This window comes from Saccopteryx leptura, chromosome 3 (assembly GCF_036850995.1).
Source record: "Saccopteryx leptura isolate mSacLep1 chromosome 3, mSacLep1_pri_phased_curated, whole genome shotgun sequence".
NCBI lineage: Eukaryota > Metazoa > Chordata > Mammalia > Chiroptera > Emballonuridae > Saccopteryx > Saccopteryx leptura.
In genome coordinates, this window is record NC_089505.1 from 113,512,595 (window position 1) to 113,531,317 (window position 18,723).

Consider the following 18,723-nt stretch of genomic DNA (forward strand, 5'->3'; position numbering starts at 1 on the left):
CCTGCATTGAGAAAAACTTTCTGACTTTATTAATAATAAGATCTTTATTATCTGAGAAGCATTTGAGATACATTATCTCAGTTAATCTTGATAATTAACCTGTGATGTAAATTCATTTTACAGGTGGGCAAACGAAGACTCAGGGAGGTTGTGATTGGCCTTGGTTTACACAAAAGGCTCAATAACAGAACTGGGATTTGAACCTACATCTGACTGATCCCCAGCTCTGTGTTTTAACCACAACATTGCTATATGGCAGAGAGAAGAGAGGTCTCCATTATCTCCCATCTTTGGGAATGGTGATAGCTGCACCAACAGGCAGGGGCAGCAGCAGTCAAGAGTGACATCAGCAGAGAACAGACCCGGGAGCAGCAGCTCAAGACAGAAGGCAAGATGACCCAAAGTACTGTGGTACCTGTTGCCAAGACTCAACAGGTTCTTTAATCCAACAAAGGAAGCTGGAGTGACATCTGGTGGACTAAGAAGTTACCCTCCTCACTCCATATTGAAAACCAAGAAGTTAGGCTTCTGCTGTACAGTCTGTGAGGGTAGAGGACAGTTTCTACCAGATGATTATTCCCTCTTTGTTCTGTGCTCCCTTTTGTCATCTTCTACCAACTTTCTACTCAACCCCACTTCAAAAGTAGCACAGTATAGTGACTAAGTTGGTGGACTCTGGACCTAGACATTTTGAATCCTGGCCCTTATTCCTTACTAGCTGTGCAATCTTAGTCAATTATATAAAATTTCCACACCTTACCTTCATTTAAAAAATCCTACCATGTTTCCTGACCAGGCAGTGGCACAGTGGATAGAGCATTGACCTGAGACGCTGAGGACCCAGGTTTGAAACCCCGAGGTCACTGGCTTGAGCCCAAGGTCACTGGCTTGAGCAAGGGGTCACTGGCTCAGCTGAAGCCCCCGGGTCAAGGCACATATGAGAAAGCAATCAATGAACAACTTCTCATTTCTCTCCCTGCCTATCCCTCTGTCTCTCTATGTCTCTCTGTCTCTCTCTCTCACTAAAAAAAAAAAGAAAAATCCTACCATATAAATTTGCATACTTCTGATACATCCTATTTGAATAGCTGCACTAAATGTATCATATTTTATTCAATTTCTACTTGAATGGTGAATGTTCTCTTTAATCTTGGTGTTTGACCACTGTGAATAATCCTGCAATAAGCATCCATAACTTGACTGGTGGAGGCACAGTCACTGAGGACCCAGGTCTGAAACTCCAATGTCACTGACTTAAGCGTGGGGTCACCCGGCTTGAGCGTAGGACCACAGACATGACCCTATGGTCACCGACTTGAGCCCAAGGTTGCTGGCTTGAGTAAAGGGTCACTGGCTCAGCTGGAGACCCCATGGTCAAGGCACATATGAGAAGCAATCAATGAACAACTACAAGTGCCGCAACGATGAGTTGATGCTTCTCATCTCTCTCCCTTCCTGTCTGTGTGTCTGTCTCCCTCTCTCACAATAAATAAATAAATAATAAATAAGACTACGAATTCTTACTTTAGATAATCCCAGCTGCCCCTATAACTTCAGTGACCATTTCTACACCAATGACTCTCCTAATTTTTTTCTCCAATCCTGACTTCTCTTGAATTCCACGCCCACATATTTACACACACACACACACATACACACACACACACACACACACACACACACACACACACACAATTTGAGAATCCCAAGTGATACTTTAAAGGAGCCTCCAGCTCAACATGTCCAAAACCATGCTCATATATTCCTCCCCAGTGTGGTCCCTGTTTAGTAAAAGCTTTCTCAGAAAATGGCTGAATCATGCCTGAGTCTTTCACCTCCCCCACCTCCATACCTAATCCTAACCAATATCTGTTATTTCATCTTCTAAACTTTGCTCTTGTCAATCCACTTCCCTCCAGAGCTTGGAAAACATTGGCAACTTAACCTGTTTTAGAGGAATGGGAGGGGCAGAAATCAAATGGCTGTAGGTTTGATAGGTGGTGGGTGGGAGGTAGGCAAAAGGAGATAGCAAATATAGACAACTCCTTTGGAAACTTTGAGCAAAGAATCCCGGAAGATTTTAGAACATGGTATTCTTCTTTCCTTTCAGTTTCAGCCCCATCTTTAGCCCATTGATGTCTCTGCATCAGACAACTGCTGGGCCAGTAACTAGACAACCTCAGACCCATTTCTGAGCTTTTACAGAGTGAACTAGCATAAAAACATCCACAGGTGCTGATATGAAAGAATCTGTATGTGCCAGGATGTGGGAGGATCCTTGTAATACTATAAAACTAATACCACAAGGCATGCATCTGGACAGATACAATAACCTCTTTACTGATCTCTTCCCTTCACCTCTGCTCTCCTCCAACCTGTTCCCTACACAGCAACCCGGAATCTTTTCAAATGTAAATCTGATCATATTTAAACTCTTTTGTTCCCACCTTAACTCCTAAAGTGGCTTCCCACTGCTCTTAGGATAAAGGTAAAAAAAAAATGTCTTGGCAGCCTACAGGGTATTAAATGATCAGGCTCCTTCCTGCCTCATCATTATTTTTCCCTCCCTGTCTCTGCATTCATGCTGTACCACAGCCACTGTAGACTTCTTTTAATTTTTCAAACACATTATGTTCTCTTCTATGGTATGCTCTCCCCTCTGCTTGGAATGTTGCACTCTCTCTTTGCTTAGTTAGCTCCTACCTCAAATGTGACTTCTTCAGAGAAGTCTTTATAGCTCTCTAAGTCAGGTTAAGACCTCTATTGTTATGCCCTGTTTTTTCCCTTCAGAGTACTTGTCACAGTTTGTATATTTGCTGTTGTGATTATTTGATAAATGTCTGTCATCTCTAACAGACTGGAAATCCTAGAATAACTATGTCTCTTTTCATACCATAGTGTCTTCAACCATGATAATACAGTGTCTGGCACAGGAAAGTTGCTTAGTAATGTGTGGATGTGTATGCACATACATGACTGGTCAAGTGTCTGGATAGACAAAGTAAGGCCAACCTGGACTGTGGGGACTTCATAAGGAGACACTACAGTGAGTGGCCATCAGAGCAGCCCATCTGCTTCTCTCAAGGGCATCTCTTTGTTTGGGCTACTGTCAACTTCAACTTGTAATAGAATATACCACCTACTTGTTTGGTTTCTGAATCATCTGAATCCACCCTCATTCAGCAATGTGGACTATCAGCTTTCAGGGACAGAGAGAACAACCTTGAAATAATTACCATTTATTCATTCGACCAATATTTATTCTGTGCCTACCCCTACTGCATTCAAACACTGTGGAAGATGGGGAAACACAAATGAATGAGACCTGGCTATTATTTTCAAGGAATTTCTAGTGATTTTTTAAGATAGTTTTTTTTTTTTTTGCATTTTTCTGAAGCTGGAAACAGGGAGAGACAGTCAGACAGACTCCCGCATGCGCCCGACCGGGATCCACCCCGCACACCCACCAGGGGCGATGCTCTGCCCACCAGGGGGCGATGCTCTGCCCATCCTGGGCGTCGCCATGTTGCGACCAGAGCCACTCTAGCGCCTGAGGCAGAGGCCACAGAGCCATCCCCAGCACCCGGGCCATCTTTGCTCCAACGGAGCCTTGGCTGCAGGAGGGGAAGAGAGAGACAGAGAGGAAGGCGCGGCGGAGGGGTGGAGAAGCAAATGGGCGCTTCTCCTGTGTGCCCTGGCCGGGAATCGAACCCGGGTCCTCCGCACGCTAGGCCGACGCTCTACCGCTGAGCCAACCGGCCAGGGTCTAAGATAGTTTTTTTTTTAATTAATTAATTTATTTATTCATTTTTAGAGAGGAGAGAAACAGAGAGGGAGAGAGAGGAGAGAGAAACAGAGAGAGAGAAGGGGGGAGGACCTGGAAGCATCAACTCCCATATGTGCCTTGACCAGGCAAGCCCAGGGTTTCGAACCGGCGACCTCAGCATTTCCAGGTCTACGCTTTAGCCACTGTGTCACCACAGGTCAGGCAAGGAATTTCTAGTTTTGAAGCACAGTCAGATTTAGAGACAAATTATGACTTCCTATTTTAAAACACTAATATCGCAAGCCATGCTCAAACTTTTAAAGGATCACAGAGATGAGCATGACTATCAAAGCCCTTAGCAAGACCCTAGCTAGAAGTGCTATTTAGACTGATGACCCAAGGGACATAGTTTCTAAGCTCTAACTTTGAACCAGTTGAGACCACAAGAAAGGAATTTTCTTAGACCACATTAGATAAGCCCCTTAAAAAAATAACCATCACCAGGTTGCTTTTTATTTCTTTGGCTTTTATTAAACATAACAAGAAATATCCATTTGTTCAAATTTTGATTGCTTTATTACATCATTCACTGGTTCCTAATAAAGTCACATGATAAACTACCTTTAGAAGTTAGTGCTATGGAAAAAAAAAAAACCCACCTGTCTCCTCTGATGAGATGATTCCTTTCAGATGACAAGATCTATTCACATATACTGTGTTTTCGTTTTTGTCCTGGCAACCAGGAAGCTCTGAACTAAATTTCAAATTCAGTCACAGTCATGTTTAATTATAATTAAAAACTTTTTCTCTGGCCCTAATATTCCATTTCTAGTTTTCTAGCCCATTATAACTCTTCTTTATGTCCTTATGGAAAGGATATAGGATAAAATAAATTTAACAGATGATATGCACATTTTAGAATTATTTCTGCTATTTGTCAAACATAAAGGCAAAAAAAATGATTGACCTATGTTTGAATCTTTATAAAATTTGAAGAAACTGGGGAGGACCCAGAGAAAAGCAACAGAACAGGGCAAAGAATGGGACTGAGATAGTAAGTCCAATATTGTCCAAGTCAAATACAGGGTGGGGCAAAAGGTTTACAGTTGCTCATATGGAAAATAATACAATAATTAATAAATAATACCAGAATTTAAACAGTTTCATGTACTCACAACTGTAAACCTACTTTTGCCCCACCCTATACTGGGGTTTATTGATCAGGCAAATCACTTTATTAGAGGAGAGTATCTGAAATTTAGATTTTTCTAGAAAATCCCAGCAATATATTGAAGCAGGCAGATCCCAGGAGTCACTGTCATTATTCAATGTATGAGTAATTATAGAAAAGTTTTATCCTTTTTTGTATCACAGATCCTTTGGCCCTGCTTCTCAGTAATATAAAAAGCACAAGCGTTCCTGAAAGTAGAACCCTCCTGTTATTGATTTATTTCTCCAGACTATCAAAAGCACTTTACAGCTGGCACTGTTGTAAAGAATTCAGACAGACCTGAGGAAGCACCTGAGCGGTCACGTCAGCTGGGGTGACTGGCATTTCAGCTATCAGCTGAAGCTCTGACTCATTCCTAAATGGTTTAAACCAGTTGGTTGTTTTCTGTTTAACTTTCTTGAGTAACAGACCCCTCTGATAAGCTGATGAAGGTATGGGGTCATCTATCCTAACACACACACACACACACACACACACTCTTTGCAGTTTCGTGGGATTGATGTACTACTTCCTGAAGTCCACCTCCTGTTATGTTTAAATTGAGACTTCCTGGACTCAGGGAATGTCCTTGAGGACCTTTTAGACTCACCCTCTCTTTTTAGCACGGGGACTAGGACAAGATAGTAGGGGGTACACGACCCCCAGACACCGACCCCAGGCGGCCTCTCAATAAGCCGCACGTAGCTCGCCCCCCTTCCCTGAACTCTTCCCTCCCCCACACCCGTGCCGCGCAGGTGCGAAACCTAAGGGGCCACCCGGGAGCGACAGCAAGGGAAGGGGTTGGGGGGATGGGACCCTGGGAGGGGCGGAGGCGGGGGCCTTTCCTAGGTTGCTTGGTGACCAACTTCTCCGCCCAGGCCGTTCCATTTCCTTAGTAGGGGGCGCCTCGGGCCGGACCGTTGCTGGCGGACCTCTCCGAGTGGCCGTCTTTCGGCTTCCTCCCCCTCGCCGGGCGGTGGCCAGATCCGTGACGTCACAGGAGGCGGGGCCAGCGCCGCTGCCGGGTGCTGGAGGCGCCATTGGAGCCGGCTTGGCTTGGGACCTCCGCTGAGGAGCTGGAGGTTGGCCTGCATTACAACCGCGTCAGCCTCTGGTTCCTGGCCGGTCAGCGGCATGGCGTGCGGGGCGACGTTGAAGCGGCCCATGGAGTTCGAGGCGGCGCTGCTGAACCCGGGCTCCCCGAAGCGGCGGCGCTGCGCCCCTCTACCCGGCCCCACTCCGGGCCTCAGGCCCCCGGACGCCGAGCCGCCGCCGTTTCAGATGCAGACCCCACCGCCGACTCTGCAGCAGCCCGTCCCGCCCGGCAGCGAGCGGCGCCTTCCAACCCCGGGTAACCTACGCTGCGGGCTTGGCAGGAAGCCAGGCCCTGGCACTTGGCGGTGGGGGTGAGGGTGGGGGGAAGGGTTATGGACGCTAGGCTAATTAACCCACGGACCCCTTCTTTGCCCGGAGAAAAGGGAACTGGGGTGCCGCTGGGCCTGGTCGCTTCCGGGGATGGGAAACATCCGGGAGGGGTGGTGGAGCCACAGGGCTGGTTTTCCTGCAGCTGGAGAGCCCAGAGGGTGGGCAGCATGGGGACATCCTGACCGCAGCGGCCCTCGGCGCCCCCCAACCCCTCCTGCCCCCGCTGTCTGGGCCTGCACCGAGCCGCCCTGTAGGTCCAGCGGGCCTTGGAAAATTGGATTCTACTCACGAACCCGGCCTTGCGGGTGGGGGTTGGGGGCTGCTTGCTGGGAAGGGGCCCGAGTGTGTGCTGTACCGCACTGTACTGTTAGCTCGTATGGAGACCTGATTTCCAGAAATCTTGGGGGACCGGAGGCCGCCGCAGAAAGCGTGGAATCTGATTTCAACCTGACTAATTTTGAGGGACGGGCCATGTTCTTTTATTGTATGGCTATTGTCTTGTACCATATATGGCTTGAAATCGGTAGGTCGTTCTCTAGAATTTCAGAGCCCTTAAACATAACAGAGAGGCTCAGAAAGCAAGAATTCAGCTCTCCGTAGCCGAGAGACTCTCCTTCGATAAGGGCCTCGCCAAGTGGAGGGGAGAGGTAGTGTGACCATCAAGTTAAAAAAGAAAAAGTCCTAACCCTTGTGCAGGAGCTGAGGGAAAGTGCATCAGAATTCATATTTAGCAGTGTTAAAGGGCTCCCGGAAATAGGGGGGTGTCTCAAAACTGGACTTTGGCAAGTCATTTCTTTGTGTTTATTTTCTATTTTTCAAGTATAAGGAGAACCTTGGAATTGCCTTTAAATCATTTTTTTTTTTCACCCCTTTCCAGTTACCAGTGTGTTTAGGCTGTATTTCCTCCTTCGCAAATCCACAATGCAGGTTTCAGGCCCTCATCTCTGGCACTAGCGTTCCCGCAGCTGCCAGCTGAGCTCTCCCGACGCTGACTGTGCCCGTACTCATGTTCACCTCTTTATGCTGGCGTTCGGAGGACTTATTAGCTATAACCTTATCTACCTAGTCAGCCTTTTATACGTTTTTCACCAAACTATGCCTTTGCCCTTATCCCCCAGATCCGCCTGGCAGTGTCTGTATTCTTGCCTTCCATCATGGTGTTTTCCCCTTCTATTTGCTAATTCAGATAGTCATTTCCTTACGTTTCCCATCCATTGCCTCAGTAACTGTGCCTTATGAGGAACTAACTCTGTTGGACTTGGAATTCCCTGAGCACTTAGTATTGCACTGAATGAGAATGTTTGCAAAAGTTCTTTGTAAAGAGCCCTTCAAAAGCAGAGTGTAGATAGCCAGTTTAAGTGATTTTTTTTTTCTTCTTCCACTGCTCCTACAGCTTCCCAAAGATAGTCACATGATCTTTCTGCATTTCTCTTCATCAGCAAAATATTGTGTAGATATTTTATTTCTTCCAGTACTACTCTCTAGACTAATTCTGTTGTAGTTCACATTATAACAAATGTATAATAAATGATTACTGAATGTATTTGGAAACCAAAATATGACAGAGGGCTATAATGGGGTCACTATTTTTTTAATCTTAAAATTTAGTCTTTGCATAAATCATGCAAACTAGCTTCTTGGTCATTTCATGTTAAAATATTTTGTTTAATCATTTGTAAAGGTTGATCAGTTATGTTTCTTAATGCTTATTGGGACATGCTTTGGCTTACATGAAAGATGCCCTCTGAATTAAAAAGGAAGGGTAGGGAAGGAAATAATTAGTTCTATACAAGTAGGAAGAATAAAGCCAACTAATAGAAAAGTGAATTTTATATTTGTGACTTCACTCTAATATCCTAGTTATCTCAAAGGTTGTAAAGTTCTCTAAGAAATAGAATATGTTTTTACTTCACTTGAGATGTGTGTCATGGCACTTTTTGTGGAAAAGGCCTATAAAATTAAACCTATTGCTTATATGAGGTTGCTGGTCTCAGGAAGATGTTTGTTAACATGGATTGAGTCTTAGATGCAAAGCAATTGATCATGACTTGAGAGTTGGGGGATAACTTACAGAATGAGGTGGCATTTTCCCTAAGTCCTACATATTGGAAGGAGAGACACAGCCCCATTTTAAGCAAAGCAAAATTGCTTGAGCAAAGGCCAGAAAACCCACAAATTAAGGAAAGGATAGTTGAATGCAACTGGATTGTGAGAGATGGAACTGGAAAAATAATGGACTCTTTAAGTCTACTTTAACCTAGAATAGGGGTTCTCAACCTGTGGGTCGAACGACTAAAACACAGGGGTCGCCTAAAGCCATATTTTAAATATGTATTTCGGATGGCTTTAGGTGAGCCCTGTGTTTTGGTCGTTTGACCCCCGCTGGGGTCGCGACCCACAGGTTGAGAACCGCTGACCTACAAGCACAACCTCAAATAACGGGAGTCAAAGATTTAAATTATCCACTGTTAAAAAGAAATTTTTATTAAAAAAAATGTCTTTGCCTTTTATATGCTTCCTATTTTTCTCCTCTGTGTATACCATGTTCAGATTCTTGGGCTTGCTAGTCCTTCTACCAGCCTCAAAGTTGTCTCTTCCCATTTGTTCACTTTGCCATACAGGAGTCAGAGGTTTATCAAAGACCTTCTGTTCTCATAAGCATTGTCCTCATACTTGTTCTTTCTTGTTTTAAGTCTTTGCAATTACTTACAACCTTGTATTGAATCTGGCAAGTGTGTGCTTGGAGAATATATTTTAAAGATGAAGCAAAGACTTCATAAATTCAGAGATCTAAAGTATGAACTTCATAGCATTCTTAAAAGAAAGCTTTGCTAAATACTATATTGTTCCAGTGTTTAGGCTGAGTGTTATGGAATTTAGCTATGTGTGGAGCTACTTTTAGTTCATGTCGTTCCTGGGCTGTCGTATCACTTGTTAGGGCATTATTAATATCTTCGATTTTGATTCTCACAACTTTATTGGGCAGGCATTTAACATTTATATTGAAGAACTAGGCTAAAGATTCTGAATGACTTCCCAAGGTCATAGTTACAGCTAGGAAGAATCAAAATGGCACTTTGCGCCCCCCCCTCCCCCATTGAAAAAAAAGACAGCTATGGCAAAGTGTACATTAGAATAAAGTGATTGGGGGGGTGAAAAAATGTTCTGGTTTTTGGTTTTGATAAGGAGGCTTTATTATCTGTAAAGTGAATGGATATATTACATATTCTACTACAAAAACAACTTGAAAACCACATCCTTCAACATTCTGTGTTTTCTGTAGGAGTGTACTTCAAGGTGGTTAGTGATTTGTGTGTCCTGTACTCCTTTTAATAATGTTAATTTTGGTTTATGATTACCTCAACTCAGAATTGTAATCTGAATCCTACCAAATATTGCCTCTTTATAGAATCAGAAAATTATTTTCTAAGTCCTGTTCATGATTTCTAAGCAATAAATTTCAGGTCTTCCTCTGGCTATGAACATACATACAGTGCTTTCCTCTTCCCTAAAGCTCTTGAGTCCCAAACTGGGCAAAAGTTTCACTATTAGTAGGTCTTGCGTAGTTAGAGACTCACCTCTAGTACCCTAGTTTGTGAAATTGTACAATTTAAAGGAGACAAAAAATAGCTCCTTATATTAGGTGAAGGATTTTCCCCCCCTGTAAATTGTACTAGTTAATCCTATAGCAAACAGCAAATCTGGTCTTTATTGTCATGGGAAAACAAGCAAAGGGAACTGTCTGAATGGCTTATGCCAAAATATCTGCTATTCTGTGTTTTGAAATATTGACAATAAGAGAGCACATTTTGGGGGTTATAGGAGGAGTGCTTTATTCAGTATAAATATAAATATTTTGCTTGTTTATATTTATAATGTAGGGGAAAGATAAGAAATTTGAAGAAATGACTCAAAAGTGAATGTTCGCCTGACCAGGCAGTGGCGCAATAGATAGAGTGTCGGACTGGGATGTGGAGGACCCAGGTTCGAGACCCCGAGGTCGCCAGCTTGAGCACGGGCTCATCTGGTTTGAGCAAAGCTCACCAACTTGGACCCAAGGTCACTGGCTCGAGCAAAGGGTTACTCGGTCTGCTGAAGGCCCACGGTCAAGGCACATATGAGAGAGCAATCAATGAATAACTACTGTGTTGCAACGAAAAACTGATGATTGATGCTTCTCATCTCTCTCTGTCCCTGTCTGTCCCTCTCTCTGACTCTCTCTCTGTCCCTGTATAAAAAAAAAAAGTGAACGTTCAAGTGTGTTTCTTTTTTATTTAGAACAAATTTTTCAGAACATAAAACAAGAATATAGCCGTTACCAGAGGTGGAGACATTTAGAAGTTGTTCTCAATCAGAATGAAGCCTGTACTTCAGAAAGTCAGCCCCACTCCTCAGCACTCACAGCACCTTGTTCTCCAGGTAAGTATGCTTTACTTTACACAATCCATTTAAGAGTTTGTAAGTAGTATTTAAAGTTATGGTTTCCTAATTTAGAATTGATTTTGTCTAAAGTAATAAAATTGATAAAGTATATTATAAATACTTTTAAAACCATGGAGTCATGAAATTGGAAAAGACCTTAGATCAATTTGATTGGGCTTCCGTCCACCCAATGCAGCAGCACCCTCTATAATTGCAGTGTCTTAATAATGTAGCTACTAGCCACATGTGGCTGTTTAATTTTAAATTAACTTTTTTTTAAAATTTTATTTATTTTTTTATTTTTTTACAGAGACAGAGTGAATCAGAGAGAGGGATAGACAGGGACAGACAGACAGGAATGGAGAGAGATGAGAAGCATCAATCATTAGTTTTTCATTGCACGTTGCAACACCTAGTTGTTCATTGATTGCTTTCTCATACGTGCCTTGACCGTGGGCCTTCAGCAGATGGAGTAACCCCTTGCTGGAGCCAGCGACCTTGGGTTCAAGCTGATGGGCTTTTGCTCAAACCAGATGAGCCCACACTCAAGCTGGCGACCTTGGGGTCTCGAACCTGGGTCTTCTGCATCTCAGTCCGATGCTCTATCCACTGCACCACCGCCTGGTCAGGCAAATTAATTAACATTTAATACAGGTTTTAACATTTAGTTTCTCAGATGCAGTAGCCACATTTCAAGTGCTTAGTAGTCACATGTAGTTGTGTTAGCACCACTCTAGGACATTTCTATTATTGCAGAAAGTTGTGTGACAGTATTGCTCTATGACATTGGTAGGTGGTTAGAGAGGATGTACTCAAATAGAATCTCAGGGCTGGAGTGAATCTTCTTGGTCACATAGTTCAGCCCCCAGTCTTGTCTGCTGTCTACCTGCAAACAATCAACAGGCCAGTGCTTGAATATCTCCAATGGTGGTGAACTCTGTCTCCTTTAACAGTAGTTTATTTCTTCCCAAAGTATTCTACTTAATAGTTCTGAGAATTAAAAATTACCTTGATTACAGATTGTCTCCTTCCCCCCCCCCCCAAGCCAGAAACAGGGAGGCAGTCAGACAGACTCCCGCATGCGCCCAACCAGGATCCACCCGGCACGCCCACCAGGGGGCGATGCTCTGCCCATCCGGGGCGTTGCTCTGTTGCGACTAGAGCCACTCTACTCTAGCGCCTGAGGCAGAGGCCACAGAGCCATCCTCAGCGCCCCGGCCAATCTTGCTCCAGTGGAGCCTCAGCTGCGGGAGGGGAAGAGAGAGACAGAGAGGAAGGAGAGGGGGAGGGGTGGAGAAGCAGATGGGTGCTTCTCCTGTGTGCCCTGGCCGGGAATCGAACCCGGGACTCCTGCACGCCAGGCTGACGCTCTACCACTGAGCCAACTGGCCAGGGCCCAGATTGTCTCTTTATAGAACATAAATTGGTGTTGGCCAGGAGATGGGAGGGAGGACTGCTTAATTGGTAAGAGGTGTTAACATTGGAGTAGTAGAAGTGGTTTGAAACTAGATAGAGGTGGTGGTTGTACAACATTGTCACTATTCTAAGTGCCACTGGATTGTTCACTTTATGACAACTTCACCTCAAATATTTTTTTAATGGTCTTAAACCCAAAGTTTTTATTCTGAAACATCCTTTTAGTTGCTTTTGCACATATATAAGTAATAGACCTTTCAGTGGTTATAGCTAACAAGTCTCTATTTTCTCTTGAGGTTTTAGTAATACAATTTTGAAGTAATAGAATATGTTACGGGTAGAGAAACAATTGCAAATAATAACTGGCTAGTCCTGGCCAGGTAGCAGCACAGTTGATTAAAACATTGTCCCGATACACCAAGGTTGTGGGTTTGATCCCCCGTCAGAGCACATAGAAGAATCAACTAATGAGTGCATAAATAAGTGGAACGTCTCTCTATCTCTCTGCTCCCCTTCCCCTTTCTTGCTTTCTGAAGTCAGTTTTTAAAAAAAATAAAAGCTAGCTAGATGTTTTGATCAGGTTTTATTGGTAGAGCAAAAAAATTTGATTTAAGATTTGATTCAGAAGCTCTGAAAAACAACTTAGAACTGGACTACCAATAGAGCTGCTGCTTTTTTTTTTTTTTTTTTTTTTCATTTTTCTGATGCTGGAAACGGGGAGAGACAGTCAGACAGACTCCCGCATGCGCCCGACCGGGATCCACCCGGCACGCCCACCAGGGGGCGATGCTCTGCCCATCCTGGGCGTCGCCATGTTGCGACCAGAGCCACTCTAGCGCCTGAGGCAGAGGCCACAGAGCCATCCCCAGCACCCGGGCCATCTTTGCTCCAATGGAGCCTTGGCTGCGGGAGGGGAAGAGAGAGACAGAGAGGAAAGTGCGGCGGAGGGGTGGAGAAGCAAATGGGCGCTTCTCCTGTGTGCCCTGGCCGGGAATCAAACCCGGGTCCTCCGCACGCTAGGCCGACGCTCTACCGCTGAGCAAACCGGCCAGGGCCTGGAGCTGCTGCTTTTATCTTCAGGAAGTTGATTTCTGTGTTTTCTGACATTCCAGTGGTTCCTAACTATCTTATGTACATTTCACTCTTCAAAGACTTAGATTCAAAAGGGATCAAGGATGAGCTGTGTAGTGGCTAATTGTCTCCTTCATGACTTTGCTGACAGTTAGTTGTTCATATTGGGCAAGTTGGTTGGTCTCTAGAATGTCAAACTTCTTTCTTATCAGAATCACCTTTGGAATTTAAAAGATGCCAAAGCCCTATCCCAGAATTAAATCAGAATGTACATTAAATATTTATATTTTTATTATATATATATATTTTAAGCTAGAGACAGAGAGGAAGGAAGAGAGATAAGAAGCATCAGTTCTTCATTACAGCACCTTAGTTGTTCATTGGTTGCTTTTCATATGTGCTGTGACTGGAGGGGGATGTGACTGGAGGGGGAGCTCCAGCTGAGCCAGTTGACACCTTGCTCAAGCCAGCGACCATGGGGTCATGTCTATGATCCCACGCTCAAGCCGGATGAGCCCGCACTGAAGCCAGCAACCTCGGGGTTTCGAACCTGGGTCCTCAGCATTCCAAGCCAACGCTCTATTCACTGCGCTGCCGCCTGGTCCGGCTGTATATATATATATCTTTTTGTTAATTCCACAGATAATTATGGTGCACCATCTTGGTTAAACATGGTATGGATGATCTCTAAGGATCTGGGTAGTTCTCATGCTATGAATCTACTTTTCCTATTCCAGACTAGATGCTTTATATCAGCTTTAAACTTTTTGTTCTTGTCCTTTACCAAATGAACATTGAATATGGGCTCTGATTGTTATGGCATCAGAACTATATTTTTGTATGCAAACCAGCTACCATACCTGGATACATGTTGTTTCTCCTTTTCAGTTTACCTTTGTCCTTGCTTTAAAAAACAAATGTCAGAAACTCAGAGAATTTTGTAAAAATATTCCGTGTAAATTAGTGAAAATATTTTTATAAACAGTTTTTATATCCTAGGACTGTTTGCATGAAGTTATTAATTCTGAACCTTAACACTAGAATTTATTATGTAAACTAGATTTTTCTTTTGGCCAGGTTCCTCCTGGATGAAGAAGGACCAGCCCACCTTTACTCTACGACAAGTTGGAATAATATGTGAGCGTCTGTTAAAAGATTATGAAGATAAAATTCGGGAGGAGTATGAGCAAATCCTCAATACCAAACTAGCAGGTAGGTTGAGGGTAGTGTCTATGTCATTGTTAATAAGGTTCAGTAAGGATTAACTCCAATTGAGTAAATAAATGGTAATTGAGGAGTAGGACATCATGCCAGAAGGTTTAATGAGTTGTATTAAGTTATTCCCTTTGCTGATTGTAAACATTTCATTTATACATTATATGGAAGGACTTTTCATTGACATTTCTGAAAGGATAAACCAAGTAAGCTTTTCTTCTGAGGATTTTTTCATATGAACAAAGGCATTGAGTAGGCTGTTTGGGCCAGCTGGCCTTTAAGCAAGTGGTTGGGATAGTGCTAACCATCAACAGGTGGTTGGGAGGTGTGGCTATAGTCAACATAATCAGACTTCCTGGTGGGAGTCACTTAGTAGATGTGGGAAGTTAGGCATCCTGTGATTTGGAAGTACATTAAAGTTTGGAAAGCACAGCTCAGGCAAGAACAAAGGGAGTGATTAATAGTGGCAGTAAGTTAGAGCCTTTTGTGAAAGGAAGGGATCTGAATCAGGAATAGGAAGTACCTGTTTAGTGAAAGAGGGTGATGTTGTGATAGAGAGGCTTTAGGCAACAACTTCCTCCTGTAACACTATTGTTTCCTAATTTGGTGACCCATACCACGGGGTGCCTCAGAATGTTCATAGTTCTGTTTTAAATTGAGAACTGTTGGGTTAGCAACAAAATTAAATAGATTTCTTTATAGAACTTCTTTAATATACTAATAATGTATAAAAAGAAACTCGAGTATATTATTTCCCTCTCCTATTACCACCCCAAAATTGTTTAGACCAGTGGTAGTCAACCTGGTCCCTATCACCCACTAGTGTGCGTTCCAGCTTTCATGGTGGGCAGTAGCAGAGCAACCAAAGTATAAATAAAAAGATAGATTTAACTATAGTAAGTTGTTTTATAAAAATTTATTCTGCCAAACTTAGCGAAAACCAACATAAAGTACTTTAACAGAGATACAAAAGTGGGCGGTAGGTATAAAAAGGTTGACTACCCCTGGTTTAGACCCACTGGCTGTAGGTCACTTTTGTGGTCATGGATGTTAGACTACCTTCTGTCTTTCAGCTGAGTTTACCTTTAGGAGGTACTTCTGTGGAACAGTCTACAATTAGGTAGTATGGAATTTCCTCTTAGCTTTCTAGCCATCCCACCTTTTTCACTCCATATGTATGTTGAAATTTATAGCAGGGATAGAGTGCAGCAAGGAGCTCAAGCTTTGTCTTACAGGAAATAGCCTAAAATTGGCTCGCTTGGAGTAGTGAGCATATCTGTCTGTCTTAGAAAGCCATTATTGGAAATGAAGTTAGAGCAGGGCACGATTATTAAAAAATATTATATTATATAGTTGATCAGTGATCAAATCTAAGAGCCAAGGATTTGGCTCTGGGATGTAAGGGTAAACAACAAGTACCAGAATGATTGTTATAAGAAGGGCCTGGGGATAATTTAAACCAGGAAGTTAGATGTGATCCTAATACTTGATTCTTGAAAAACTGGGGAAGACTTTCTGGAGATAGTATGTACTCTGTTTCCCCTCACAGAACAATATGAATCTTTTGTGAAATTCACACATGATCAGATTATGCGACGATATGGGACAAGGCCCACAAGCTGTAAGTATTGCCAAGTTTTCTTTGAGTTTTCCAACTTCCAAGAACAAAAATTTGAAACTGACTACCTTGTTTCCTGAGAGCAAAATCCCCTAGTGAAGTAAAATAATAGCTAATATTTAAAGAATGCCCAATACTGTGCTAAGCCTTTTAATCCTTTGACGTTTATTTCATCCACAAGAACTCTATGGGAGAACTATTGATAGTCCCATTATATAGGTAAGGATAGCTTTTTAAAGAAGTTAATAATTTGTCCAAGCTCATGTAGCTAGTGGTTCAGCCAGGATTGAAACCTAGGTAGTCGCCTGACCTGTGGTGGCCCAGTGGGATAAAGCATTGACCTGGAACACTGAGGTCGCCGGTTCGAAACCTTGGGCTTGCCTGGTCAAGGCACATATGGGAGTTGATGCTTCCTGCTCCTCCCCCTTCTCTCTCTCTCTGTCTCTCTCTCTCTAAAAAATCAATAAATAAAAAATATTTTAAAAAAAAAAACGTTTAAAAAAAAAAGAAAGAAACCTAGGTAGTCTAACTCCAGTGCCACTTTATTACCTGGCTTTTCCCCAAAAAAGTAATTTCAATGGTTAACTTGTAAAACTTGATTCCGACTTGTCGAGCATGTGGTTAGAATTTCTTAATTCTAATAATCTTGCAACTATTAGGTACTTGAAATACAAATTATATAACCATATCTCTAAACTGAACTTGAGCCAGATTTTTTTAAATCTTGAGAATTTAGGAACTTTTAAGGGGTGACTCATATCCTCCATGCATTTTATCACATTTACCATTAGTTGTTATTTTTAAAAAGCACAGCACTATTTTTTTAATATTCTTACACTCTTTTGTCTTTTATTTCTAATTTATAGACGTGTCCTGAAGCTTTCCTGCATATCTGGGTACCAGGTTTGACCTCAAGAGATGGCTGCTGTGCACTTTTTGCAACTGGTTTGATATCACATTTCAGCTCCAACTTTGCATCCTGAGAACACTTAAAAAGGTTTCTGCAGGTTCATTTTATACAACTTGAAAGACCTTAAAACTTTCTGGTTGCCACAAGCATATCTTTCTTTTCTGCTCATCCAATAAACAGCTGTGCCCTACTGTGATAGATTTTCCAGACAAAATACCTGGAGCAGCAGTTTAGCAAAATATGCCCTTTGTGGCACTCAACAAATGGAGTTTCCCCAAGCACAGTTCTGTAAGAAGTGTGTGTGAGAGTGTGTGTACATGTGTGTATGTGTGTTTTAAGTTATTATTTGTATTGTGCAAAATTTTTTTGATCTTGGGGATTCTGGCTGTGAATTTGATGCACGACAATTATGGTTAAAAACATTTGCTTGATCTACAGAAGATCATTAATGTTTTGTGACCATATAAGTTGTAACAGTGGGTTGTTTTATGTGTAGATATTATTGTTAAATACAGGGACTGTTTCCAGGCACAGAATATGAATCATAACGTTAGAATGGACATTAGATGTGATTATGTTGACATAGCAAGGGTCTGTGGTCCTAAGTCTATAAATGCGCATGAGGAATTATAACAAACTGGAGATGGGCCATTTGACACATGGACTCTGCCTAGCCATGTTAGATACTTTGACTCCAAGCCTTAAAATACCCACATGGAGTCTGCTCACCTCACTCACACAAAGAGCTCTCTGGACACTGAACCTCTAAAAAGAAAATGTCTCCCCTGGAGCAGGAACATCAGGGTTTGCTTGGGGACATAGAACAGGTGAGCACGGGGCTGGGTCAGGCCCCTGTGGCACTGCTGCTCGGAGGAGCCACTTCACGTTTGTATCAGTTATTACTAATAGATTTGGATCCTTTGGTCAGGTTCTCCCAAACTCTATTAAGAGGTGTCCACATTCAACTGCCTGAGCTTTGTTTTGGCAACCCCTTGCCTGAAGTTGCTTACAGACTGTTCTTCACCCTGTTTCCAAGGCTGAGGAACAGAAAGCCTCTGTTTTGAGGAGGTGGAAGTTAAGTATACATTTATTTTTTACTGTGACTTGTTCAGGACCACATTTTACAAAATGCCTTGTTTCATTTATTATTGTTTCTGGAAAGGAAAGTTCTATTAAAATTGTTTTAGTTTGAATATAGAATAGTTTTTTTAATTACAGCTTATTTTGAAAAATTTCAAGTGTAATTCAAATGTATGCCAATACCTTCCAGAGTAAGGTAATATTCAGAGACAGTTCTAATCAGATGGCTTAGAGAAATTTCTGGAATATTCACATTGGAAGATTCCTTATTAATGAATGTCTGACTTAAATCTAACCAAAAACTGCAACGTTATTCTTTGTACATTTTCATTATATAGTGTTAACAAGCTTAGTTGCAAACAAATAAAATACTTAAGCTATTTGTTTACCTTGCCTTCTTAATACTGTGATAGTGTTTATTAATTAAAATAATTTATGTGAAAAAAAATAATAATTTATGTGAGGCTACTATACTATAACCATTTCCCCAGTTCAACATTACATTTAAGAGACTTTTTTTAAAAGCCCAACAGTGATCTTGAAGGATTATTTTACTTCATATTTGAATGGCAATTTGTTTCATCTCCTTT

The 18,723-nt window shown here is 42.3% G+C and overlaps 2 protein-coding genes across 2 annotated transcripts in view; one reads left to right on the top strand and one right to left on the bottom strand.

Moving 5' to 3' along the window:
* RHBDL2 (rhomboid like 2) overlaps window positions 1–18,723 on the bottom strand; it is a 116,176-nt gene that overhangs the window by 87,807 nt on the left and 9,646 nt on the right. The window lies entirely within an intron of this gene.
* Window positions 5,985–18,519, top strand: AKIRIN1 (akirin 1). The gene is made up of 5 exons (XM_066375909.1): window positions 5,985–6,327; window positions 10,680–10,820; window positions 14,388–14,522; window positions 16,075–16,146; window positions 17,010–18,519. Exons 1-5 carry the CDS (start codon window positions 6,111–6,113, stop codon window positions 17,018–17,020), a joined length of 576 nt encoding a protein of 191 aa, XP_066232006.1. The 5' UTR covers window positions 5,985–6,110; the 3' UTR covers window positions 17,021–18,519.